The sequence below is a fragment of the Filicampus tigris genome, chromosome 10 (genome assembly GCF_054856515.1).
Source record: "Filicampus tigris isolate MCC_2025a chromosome 10, RoL_Ftig_1.0, whole genome shotgun sequence".
NCBI classification, from domain to species: domain Eukaryota; kingdom Metazoa; phylum Chordata; class Actinopteri; order Syngnathiformes; family Syngnathidae; genus Filicampus; species Filicampus tigris.
In genome coordinates, this window is record NC_141226.1 from 16,332,905 (window position 1) to 16,345,811 (window position 12,907).

A 12,907-nucleotide genomic window follows, 5' to 3' on the forward strand; every position below is an offset into this window, starting at 1 on the left:
TCAAATGTGTTGGAGTATATAATAACGTTTTATTTAAGATCTTTTGTTATTGCAAATTTTCACCTGTTGTGTGGGTGGGTCTGGACCGTGTCCTTCTACATGAATGCCGGTTCACCGTATACCAAAAATGCATTTATGCAAATGAAGGCCTTCCTTTAATAGACAGCAACCACCATCTGCATGTGTTGAGGATGACACAAAAAATCCCCAAAAGCCAAAGAAAAACATCTGTCATGACATCTTACATGGTGGCTGTTCATAATTAAGAGTTATGTTTTTAACTTCCTGTCATAACCAAATATTTGATATAACACAGGGCCAGTTCTGTGACTACTGCAACGCGGCTGACCCGAGCAAAGCCCACCCGGTGACCAACGCTATTGACGGGACGGAGCGCTGGTGGCAGAGCCCCCCTCTCTCCAAGGGGTTACTCTACAACGAGGTCAACCTCACCCTGGACCTCGGGCAGGTAAGTTGATCATCGTGTTTGCTGGTGGGTCATTTTGCAATATCTCGATCGGCTGTAAATGTCACCGTTGATTTTTTTTTCGGATTCAACACGATTGGAACGAACTCATTTGATCAATGGCATTGAAATAGGCCGCAGAAATTGAGGCTTATTGTGAAGTTTTTTTTAGAGTCATCAGCCCTTTGGCGTTCACGTGAGCAATGCTGTTAATGCGTGCCAAGAATCCGATTCATGTCACTGTTTCTGGCAAATACGCTTCCGTCTTGACTCGTGGCTCCTGTGGCAGGAGTCCGGCTTGCGGCCTGTTAAATTTGCACATCACGCCCATTTATCCACTCTGAGGAAAGACAGGAATTCTCTGCTTTGGGTTCAAGCATAAGACGAATTTGAAGACTAAAGGCATGACATTGGAGCCCTGAATATTGCATTTTTTTTTTCACCTTCATAATGCCACCTAATGGGAGCTGGCTTTTGTTTTCTATTTCCATGCTTAATCTAAGCAAAGATCTCGCATAGCTAAATATAATACAGCTACATGTGCGAGGACGCGTGCAGGGCCTTTGAGGACGCCTGAGTTTAATATGTGGTAATGCTCTGTGTATTTGGGAGCGTTACACTGTATTATAGCGCGCTATAAAGGGTATGGCGCAATCTCTTTGACTGTCACGACCAGCCACACAGCACACAGCGTGCTACCACAATAAAACACTCACACCTGTCGCACACATTTTTCTTTTAACAGCTTTAATTACTACCAGCATGACTATAAACAATGCTCACCTGCCATTGTTGCATTTTGTGTTTTTTAGCCATTTTTTTAAAAAAAAGCAAATATTGCAAATATCTGAATTGCTAAACAAATCATAATCACTGTTTTGATGCGGGGTCATACCTTTTTCTCTCAGTGTCGTAAAGGGGACATGTTATGTAACACCGACTTTGTGATTGCTTGTATACAAATAGTTTGGTCTGTGGAGCGGCTGCTTACCCAAGTGTGAAATTAAACAATCAGGGTGGGGGTGATTGTGTTTGGTGATGTGGCCATCCGCCACATACACACAGTGTAGTGTATGAAGTGCTGTGCAGAGTAAAAATGTTGTATTGTCTTTATGGGTACTGACCTGTCAAGGCATTGAATGCCGGATTCACCTTTGACCTAGCAGTATATGGGACAGGTTTGATAGTAGGACCCGACCGATATGGATTTTTTGGTTTTTTTTTTTTTGAGCATGATGACCAATTCCAACCTTTGGTAGAATAAAATAAAGAAAAATAACTGATTAACTAAAAAATATATATATAATGAATAAAATAACTTTTTTTTAGGTACCTCTTGCAACAAGAGCGATATGAATTACAGGCAGAACGTTTGACTGTTATACAATACTTTGTCCTTTAGTATTCATTTAACTTTTAAAAAGTCTCTGGGCCGCCCCCAGAGATGGTTAAAAACGAGCGCATTAACACTTATTCCACAAACGCAATATTTATCAGAATTTCAACTAGTGGGCTTGCATAGAACATATTCTTGAAAAAAAAAATGTTTGCGTTGACTTCCACTTTAAGACACTTTGGAACTGTTTTAAACTGTGCGAAAAATGCATGAATATGTCTCATTCATAGCGACAGTCAGGAACGTTTATTTGTTTTGGGTTTTCTGGCCTGCTCTTACAGTTGTGAAAATTAATTTATCATTAGTCACGTTTCGAAACTTGAAATCAGAAAATGCACATTGATTGACAAATGGAGTGACATGAATTTATTGATTCCTGGCTGGTTCCACCAACATTATCTGATTTTACCATGGCCATGATGGAGTTCACATTCTTCTTATTAAAGCCTAGTTGGATGTCGTGGTTCAATAATTCTGGAATACAGATCAATGCTTGCTTTGTGGATATTATGAAAGAAAACACACATTCTGAAGGATAATTTATATTGTCGGTGCAATATGTGGGCGGCAACTAGCTGAATGAGTTCTGTGGTTTCTTTCAAGGCCAGCGCAGGTGGCTTTTCTATACCGCTGCCAGGAGATAAATAAGATAATGGCACTGTTGATGTGTATGCTGAGGTTCAAAGTTAGCTTTTCTTCTCTCTTTTTTTTTAAACAAGTCGTTTCCGCTGATCCTTTGAAAAAAAGAGTTGATGGTCTACCAAGTGTAAAGAAACATGTTATTTGAGAGACAAGTCTTTCCGAATGTATGTTTTGTTGGCGACACGGTCTCTCAACCGTCACTGCAACGATAGAAGTGTGGCAGATGACAGTCTAAACTCAAGCGAGAGAAAAGAAAAATTGACTGAGACTAATACATGCACCAGAATGTCCATAGATTTCCTCTACTGTACATCTTGTGTTTATGTGTAATTTAGCAGTGCATGCTTCAGGACGCTTCCTAATCGACTGTCATCTAACACAGCAGGCAATTACTTGGGCGAATGAAAAGAGCTGCTTTGATTGGACGTTATTTAAGTCGACTTTGACCACTCACACAGCTGCGCAGCACTCCCTCTCGCAGAACCGCCGGCCTGTGCTTGTCTGTGACATTACCAACATCGGGTCTAATCCGCCTCCACACAGACTTACACCATGCACTGCGTAGGATTTATGCCGGTCATGAAAATAGAGGCCCTTGTGTGATTTCATGTACAATAGAAGTTTGAACTCTGAGATTTTTATAGACAATGTTGATAACATTCCAACTTGGAAGACATTTTGTGGCCGCTGTTTTAGTGGCAGGGACCAGTGGATCCCCGACAAGGCTTAGATGCTCCTCACTGTACTTGTCAAAGTAGTACTTGAGTAGTGTTTTTTCCAATGAATACTTACTGTTACTGAAGTAATAATTTGAAAGATTACTTTTTACTTTGGCTTTAGTCATATTATACTAAAGTAACTGGAGCCTACTCCTACTTGAGTCCAATTTTTGGCTACTCTACCTCACTTGCCTTTGTGGTAAACTTAAATCACTGTCCACACCAAAATAAAAACAATTTTTCCGGGAACACTTGCCGGCTATCGTTGCTGTAAACATGGACGACACGTATCAGACGTGTTAGCCGCTCCATTTTTCTAGGGAATTTATTTTAAGAGGCTTGCATATACTGTGCTTATGTGACTTAGTGAGCTGAGCATGTGAGGCAAACATAGCGGGCTTTACTGCTGTCAGTGGTTCATCTGATGAGCCGGAGCTTATTCTGATACGTGTGCTGATGAAGGACTGTTGTACTTTAGCGGTTTTTGCTCCCATTTTACACTAAGGAGACCCTTTTGAAAGCTTTATAAATAGGTTACAAATCACTAGTTGTAACTGTTTAATCATTAGTAAACAGTTGTAAATGACTTACGGCAGTTTAGCAGTTGGCTCATTAGCTGGCGCTAGCTAGTGCCGCGCATCATAGCTATCTATTGGGATAAATCTGTAATCCAACTGTCACCATGAGCTTCTACCGTTTATAACAAACAAAGGGGCCAAAGTGGTGGAGCTAAATGTGGACTCACTATTTGGCAAGTAGGAGGTCACTCTTGCCAATCTTATCGGACGACGTGTAGCACTTTATCATACTCATAGCAACGGGTTACCTAATTAATAACTAATGTGTGAACAATTGGGAAACTCTTGGATGTATGCCTGTATTGTGAAGTGGTGCCATTTGTTTTTTACTGAGGAGTTGATTGGGGACAAAGTTGATAATCTGTTAATTTATTGGCATTTTTATGCCAGTAAAGCAATCAAGGGCCCATTACATGAATTGTTTGGGTTGTTTGTTGTCATGACAACGGAATTGTGGGAAAAGTGTGTCTCAAAAGTGGAGGATTTTGACAGTGGTATCAAAACTGTCTCCGTCAAATAATGAGGGGTTGTTGCGGCCTGTGAGAGCTTTTAATTCAGTCCAGCCTTGTCCATCACTCTGTACATTTTTTTAAAGAAATTTCATATGGCCCTTTGAAACGGTCCTCCTGTTACCATGCGTTGGTTTTGTTGCTTTAATTGCACTGCACACTATGTAGTTTGCTGATAATTAAGGTTTCGTTTTTTTTTCCCCCTCAGTGGGTGATGATTTGGAGTGTGCTTGTTTTTCACTCTGTGTGAAAGGAGAGGTCGATTAGGTTCAGGTACAGGGAATGGCTTTGGCTCAGCTGAGTGATCTGCTTTCAAGAATGCAATTTTAGGAGCATTCCCTCGGAACCTAATCCCTTTAGTCAGGACTCCACTTCCCACCAAAGTTGCTGTGAATGTTGTATTTGCTGCCGTCGCCCCCTTTTGTGTCCTTCCAGGCTTTATTGTGTCACGTCCTTTCTGTGCTTCTCAGGCCTTTACAAAAGTTTGGTCCCCCCTCCTAAAGCATTGCTAAAAAATTACCTGATCCTCTCAGCCCAAACAAATATAGAGGTAATAATTGATGGTGAGAGTTTTAAACAAAAACAACCATGCAGCACATAATAGACACAGTATGTACATGGCTGCAGACAGAAGCTACAAACATTTCTGGGCTGTCATAGGACCGGCATAAGTAAACGGTGAAGGAAATTACACTAAAGCCATCAGGACATAATTACTTTGTATTTATTTTAAATTGGAAACTACATCCGTTCGTACAGGCCGATGTATTTTACAGGCTCTCAACATTTTCCCACTTTGATCAGCAATGAGGAATTTCAAATTGAAACCCAAATTCGAGCTACTGGTCTTGTTTGAGAAGCATAACCACAATAACGGTTACATTTTTTTTTCTCGCAGTGATTATTTGCCCCACTTGTTATATCACATGCCCGCTTAATGCTAGGCAAAATTTGTTGGAAGGAAATGTTTGTGCCGCATAAGATCAGTGAAAGCGCTTGCATTTCTGTTTCTAGGTTAACTTGTGTGTTGTTCCTTTGCCCCACACAGGTTTCATGAACACAGTCAAACTAAAATGGCGTACATTAAGGAAATGTCTGAAAAATATTCTGAAACTAATGTTCATAGTGCCCTCCATAATTTTTGGCACCCCTGGTTAAGATGTGTTTAAAGCCTTAAAATAAATTGAATTTTTAATGAAGAAGCTTACTCTGAAAATTACTGAATACTGAAAATTGTTGACATGGTTCACCAAAGACAGAATCAAGCTCCTCCCATGGCCATCTCAGTCCCCTGACCTCAACCCCATTGAAAACCTGTGGAGTGAGCTAAGAGGAGAGTGCAGAGGAGAGGACCCAGGTCGCAAAGAAGATTGGTCAAATATTGCTCTTTCTGTATTCTCTCGTCTCGTGAAACATGAGAGGAGAAGATTCGGGTTTTTTTGGAGGGGGGCAAAAGCGGGTTGTACGAAGTATTAAAATCAAGAGTGCTAATAATTGTGGAGTACATGATTTGATGGAAACGAATTATTTTTTAACGTGATTTTTTTTCCCCCACACTGAATGAATACACTTAAATTTAAGGTTGCATTTGTTTTTTCCACTTTTGGTCCTGTATTATTTAGAACAAAACTGAATGTATTAGACGCTGATGAACACATCTTAACCAGTGGCCTCAATACTGTTAAACCCTGTAAATAACACGCACCCATGTATAATATGTCCCCTTAAAAAGGAGTTTTTCCTCTGTAGTCGTGTATAATACGCCCCCCTGATATGCTGGTATCTTTTATGATCAGAGTGACTAATATGAATGAATAAAGATTACTCACAACCCAAAAAGTGTACTTCTACTATGCTTTTAAATCCAGGTTAAAAACGCTGCTCTTTTACCATAGCTATGAGTAAGGTCTTTCAAAATATTTTTTTCAAATCATTTTTACTACTACTATTATTACTACTACTACTATTAATAGTTATTATGATTATTGTCATGTTCTGTCTTTTTGAGACACATTCCTCTTTTATCCCAGTGTAAAATTGTGTTCAAATGGTGCAGCTGGTTCTCTCCAACTCCAGAGACAGATATTGGCTATTAGACGGGCCACCTATTGCTCTGGTGATGTAAGTGGCCGTCTTTAGCCCGTCTTCCTGGGGCGCCAGGCCAACGTGGCAGATATTTACTACAGCCGCCCTGGGTTTGTTAACGGGAGGCTGGGAAAGTGCATCACCAGCAAATGCTGGCTTGCACGTCCTTTTATAAATCTGCTGCTGTATTGTGGGAAAGTATGTGAGCTAATTTAGATTCTTTCCATCTTTTTCCAGGCCTCCATACAGTTAAACCATTGTGCTTTTTGTAATAGTCGGCTGGTTTTTATGACACGCTTGTTTAATGGTGAGGTTGTTTCTAACATGCTTTTTGGATCAAAAAGCATCAGCATGTGTTGTCGTAAACGTATATATTTTGACTGGTTTGGAAGAGGTGATTTTAAACAGTACCGGTGCAAACATTTTCACGAGCCAAAGGTTGATTGTAGTCCAACATGCGCACACACACACACACAGTTTAGTTTTAGTACTAGTTTTAGTTTTTAAGAAATGTTGTATATTTCTTGTTTGCAAGCCTAAAAAAAATCAGTATTGTGAAGTAAAAACTCTACCAAAATATTATTTGAAAAACAATCCTAACCCTTTAAAATCAACCCCAAGCACAATACATTTTCATCGCAGTCGCAAATTTGCGCAACGAGATGATGACAATCACGTAGAGATGCGTATCCACTGTTTGTTTTTTCACGCTCCCGACTGCAGCTCTGCGATGACTCTTTGCCAACTGCCTAATTCCACTATGCTGTCATGGAGAAAAATACACCAGACTAGTGGACTCTCCACCCTCCGCTGTCCACCTGTTGCGCACGCACACAAACAGTTGCACTGATGCATTGTCGCCGCAAGCCTCCGACGGGTCTGATCCGCCATGACAGAAGGTGATGCCTCCTCCTCTTTGAATGGCATTCCTCTGCTCTCACATCAGACTCTCAGCGGACTTGTACGTGCCAGGATGTAGACTTAGTCCTCTGGCCTCTGTCGTGCCCTTTGGGTGAACTTTGGCTTCTCGACTACATTTTATATATATACAGTATGTATGTATATGTATGTACATACTATGTATATACAGGGTTAGGGTTAGGGTGTTATATATACAGTATATATATATATATATATATATATATATATATATATATATATATATATATATATATATATATATATATATATATATATATATCAGCCAGAAAGACACAAAACAGATTTTCAGACTTGTAAACAAAAACACTTAAATGTAACTCAGATCAACCTTGCTTGTGAGTGATGCCAGCAAGCTTAACGCACACGATGCTGCGCATGGGTGTCAAAATAGGTCAGGTGATGAGTTGTGACATGTATGGACTGTTTGATGTGTGTGTGCATCTCAAGTTCCTGACCCTGCACCCCCATAAAAGCGTCACATATACAACACGTAAAGCGTCCAGACAACCGTTAACCTCATGACACGTCAGCACAAAACAGCTTTCCAAGTCAACGTTTTCTCTTCCTTGCATGTGTAAATGCCTCTGACAAGCACTGATGTGCTGTCAAAACATTCCCACAGTGGTTGCCCCCTGACATGCCAAGTGTATATTTGCATGTGGGTTTGTTGTAATTTCTGAATTACCGAGCACCGACAGCTCACAGCCAGTTCATGTGTTGTGATAAATGAGCACCCTGAGGTGTGAAATGCTACGGGCCAGCTGCCTCCTGCGTGGGTTTCTGACCTCCAAATTAACACTTGACAGCAATTCAATCATCAGGAAAAGAGAAAGACACACTCATATGCTACAATATATTAGAGGGATCTAAAAAAAAAATGCATCAGGTACTCTCAGGACGGGGCCGCACACATAAAGGCTTCCAGTCAGCTGTTAGTGTGAATCACAGTACAGCAAATGAATGCTAGCAATTTATCAAACGTGCTTCTAGGAATAGCGAGATAGAAAGTCCTTTTTAAATGACGCATGAATGCTGAGAGAAGCTGTCACCAAGAAATACTGTAGATAAATCCAGAAATATAACACTGGTTACTACAACACAGCATAGCAAGAGAGCAATAATATGAAATGACATCAGTGAATCTGATAGGACTCTTGCTTAGTGCTATAATCATCCATGCATAGAGTCATCGCACCATTATCATTGTTTTATTATCGATGTTAAACATGAACACGCTGGTTGTAAATCTGTCCATTTCCAGTGAATTTAGGTGGGGAAAGAAAAAAAAACAAACACATTTTGCTGTGACAATCAGGGCCAAGTAGTGCAGTGATCTCACAGAGGTAGCGCATGCAGTCGTAGCTACAAGGCTAATATAAATCAGACAGGCATGGTCAGGATTTTTTGGCCTTGGAGAAAGTCTATTCTTGTTCTGAATGTGCTTTATTCACCGGGGTATATTGGTGGCAAAGAGGAAATGTGTAATGCTTACCATGGAACACGGGCAAATAGACGAATAATATTGTATAATAAGACGAATAGTGAATATTGAAACCACGGTCGATACGTTGTGGATCCCAGACTCACCCGCTATCAGTGAAACTTTGCAATAGAGAGGGACTGTATTATTTAAAAAATAAAAAATAAATAGTGTTGAACAATTCATTGAATTCAAATCAATTTCACAATGTAGTAGAAAGCAATTTTCAAATCACAAGGGCTACAATTGGAGGGAAAAAAATGCTTCATTTTGGATGGCTTGTAGTCTTTATTCTAAAAGTATATGTATTCAGTATTACATTTTTTTTTTTTTATACTGCGCCTGGATAAGTTCAGTGTGGATAAGTTCAGTGTTTAAGAAGTGCACGCCGCATGTTTAGATGTCATTGTTTACTTAAACAGAAAAGTTGATGTGATAAAGCCACAGAAAACTATGTGTAATGTCTGAAAACTGTTGTCACCGAAATTCATGTGAACATCTGTAATCATGCCCATTTCAAACTCCGGAATGATCTGACGCTGAAACGATCGCCCCGATATTGAGTCTTTTTTATAAGTGACGCCAGTGAAAAAGACGCTTGTGGACTTGGAACCAGTGGAACGTTATATATGGTTAAGATATGTTTGTAGACAACGACGATGTCGACGTCTATGTAACAGAATAGAGGATGGTAATTACCACTCGATTTAAAAAAAAATAAAATAGTGATTCTCTTGCACTGTCACTTTATTTTTGCATATTTGATTGAAACCGTAAATAATAATACACTCGGGCCGGTGTAAAAGTCTAAAAAAATTTGGAATAATGTTTCTATATGCTACAGGGGATGAGATATCAATTTTTTTTGTAGGTGTTGAATTTCTGGTAGAACCTCAGGTTTAAGAGGGTGACTCAATAGTCGTTCTTAGGTTGTGGGGAGGGAGATGTTGCGCCAGGCGCTTTAGACCTTAATGGGTTAAAGGTCACAATTTTTTAGGAAAGAAACATTTTCAACAAACGTTTGACGTTTTCAACAAAAAAAAAACTGCACGAAAATTTCTTCAGTGTGATTGCCTCAATCTCAATAAATAACTGAAGTTGAATTCTCTCTTCCAGTTCAAGTTTCCTCCTGGTTCACACAACTTGTGGCAGATGAAATTTACTGTATTGAATGAAATGTCCAAATCGGCCATTATCTGGTTTTTCCCATTTTCCATTTGTGCACAAATTCAGAAGTTGGAAAACGGCTACCTTTTTCATTTTGGTTTTGGGAAGGAATATTGAGAACACAAGTCATCGGTTCATTTTTTTTCAGTTTATTTTTTGTTTTGAAAAATGAATGAACGAATGCTACACAGATTGACCTCCCGCCGTGTTGGCTGTGCTACCCGATCTAATCAGAGAAAACCTCCGCTCCTGCAACAGGATGGGCAAACAGAGGAGCACAGACAAACACCAGTGCCGAAAATAGCACCAAAGCTTTGCAGGGGAGCTACCCACCGCCATCAATAAAAAAAACTGCCAGGAAGTTGAGGAGGAGGAGGGGTTGGGGGTGAGGCAGGGTGGTCAAAGACGTGCTGGCTGGCACGCCGAGCCATCTGAAATTCCGGACATAGCGCCACATTCCCGCCCCCTCCTAATGCCGCGCGAAGCCGAGCGTGCCGCCGCGTTCGGCAACCCGTCACTAGCCGTAACTCACGGTGGTGAAAATCTTCTCTCCTGTGTGATAGATACACAACGGATTAAGATGTTAGCTGCAAGTCTGGCTCCAGCATCTCAACAGTGTCTTTTTAATGAACGTGACTCTGTTTAGGTTGTGCTACATTAGGGCACTCCACAATTTATGCATCCAACCTCATATAAAAACTCTTAAATAGGCTAAATGTGGCTGTGTTGTTGATGCCGGTGACTTTGAGAGGAATTTTTCCGGATAAGACCAACCCTGATGTGACATCGCCTGCTTTCATTTCTGTCCCTGTAACTCCGTTAGGCCAGTCTAAACACACACTTGAAACAAACCCAGTGCCCACATGTTGTTTGAAGTGGGTCTGATATGGACAAAAGTATGGAGACATGGACCTTATCAATTAATGAGGACATCATTTAGGCTTGGATTGATTTCCCCTGGATGCTAAATCGTCATCTTTCTGAGACACAATAGACAAATTGATTTTGTTTGAGAAAGGCCTTCTCCTGTTCATTAAGGCATGCTAGCACGAGTTTCATGTTGAAGAACCCCGTCAAACACTTTTCGGAGGGAGGAAAATTTATCGTGAGCGACTAGGGCCAAGTTTACTTTCAACATCAGTGACCTCACTGGTTCTTAGATTAGGGATGGGCAACTTAAGTGCTGGAGAGGGCCACATACAACCATGCATTTTCCTAACCAGATGTATGGACAAAATGCTATTTTAAATATGGACAAATGACATGCATACATGCAAAATCTTTCTTAATACATTTCTCAATGCATGGATAAAAGATCCACTAGCATAACCCGACAACAAAGAATTTGAAGCAAATATGAAAATAATCACATCCTGCATTTTTTTCCGATGCAAAGGGCTCTCTTGCATAAAAATGACCATTCAAGGGCGGCACAAAACTGCTGAACAAGAATCCAACATTAAGTGCAAGAACTCATTTTGGATGTTTTTCCACAAAAATCAACTCTTTCAAAATTTTAATATTATTGAGGTGCTATGTTTGTCCTTCATATCATTCCAAGTCCGCCAAAAATTAGTAGCCCTACTCACGTTGTAGTGTAGTGCAGTATAAGACCAAATGTTAGCCAATGTAAGACATGGCTGCCATCTAGTGGTGATTGGTGCTATTACATCTCAAAACTACAGTTAACCCCTGCATATTAGTATTTCGGCACCTGCAGTTTCGCATACTCACAGATTTTTTTCTTTTTTTTTTTTTTTATGCCGCTTCATATTTTGAATTTGTCCTGTTGTTTCCGTGATTTTTTCCCCCACACATTTCTGCCCGTTTTTTGTGTATAACGTGTATTGAATTTTTAGCAGAATTCTCTGGGTTTATAAAAAAAAAAAAAAAAATCTCAATTTTTATTTTTATATAAATCAATCAATGGGCCACTCAGAGTGTGGTTACACAGCCTCTAGTTGCTCATTCTTGTTTTAGATGACTGGGCAAAATGGTTTTCCCATCACTGTATTGTATGAACTGCTGCCTCTACAAGTGAACATCTTTTTTTTGTATTGTTTCACCCACTCGACTGTTTGTCACTGACTTGATATTGGCCCAACAGTATGTGGGGTGGGGGTATACATCACTCATTTGCGTGAGACATGCTCGCCCCCAAAAACGTGCACATTCCACTCAGACAAAAACAAAGATGTTTGAAGTGTACCATAAATTTGGATCTTTGTGGTATTTTGATAAACGCAATGCAGAGATGTTAAGACACCTGTGAACTATTTCAAATTGTGAAAAAAAATCCTATGTCTCCTTTAAAGTAAAAAACAAAACTTGCCTGCTGGGTTTTTTCATCACAGCACTGATGGATGTGAGACGAGTGCGGGCCTGCCTTGGACGCATCAAGGGAAATATTCTATACAAATGTCTCGAAATAAAGGAGCACGCAATATTCCTGCTTCGCTTTTCATCAATCACTTCAATGCCAAAGAATTTGGAAAGCACTGCCTGATGGCGCCCCCATTATTGACATGTTAAATATTGCCTTAGGATCCTCTCCAACTGTTGACGTTCCAAATCTTCTTCTCCACTCCTGCTGGTGGTCAAGTGTAGGTGTGGCTTTTCGTTGCGGCGCCAAGACACACACGGTCCCGCGCCAGGCTGTAACAAAGAGAGCCTTGACGAGCATCAATTACCTGTCCATTGTGTGACGCGCCATCAAGCTGATGTCACCTGCCTGTTGATGCCGCGCTGCAGACAAAATGGAAATCTGCGCTTTGCCAGAAACAATCACAGACAAGATGTTCCGCCCTTGTATGCTTTTGATGAGCGATGGAGATAAAGGCTTCAGGGAGCAGATCATGTGGGCTCAAGTTGAGCTCTTCTCACCAACCTGGTGGCCCTTCTGCTGCTTTTATTGACTCCTCAA

The 12,907-nt window shown here is 40.4% G+C and overlaps 1 protein-coding gene across 3 annotated transcripts in view; it reads left to right on the forward strand.

The window, feature by feature from the left end:
• Positions 1 to 12,907, forward strand: part of LOC147141062 (laminin subunit alpha-3-like) — a 65,743-nt gene that overhangs the window by 2,091 nt on the left and 50,745 nt on the right. For all 3 annotated transcript variants that reach the window (XM_086044125.1, XM_086044126.1, XM_086044124.1), the window contains exon 3: positions 317 to 469. In XM_086044125.1, the coding sequence (XP_085900251.1) occupies positions 317 to 469 (153 nt within the window). The remainder of the gene's footprint in view (positions 1 to 316; positions 470 to 12,907) is intronic.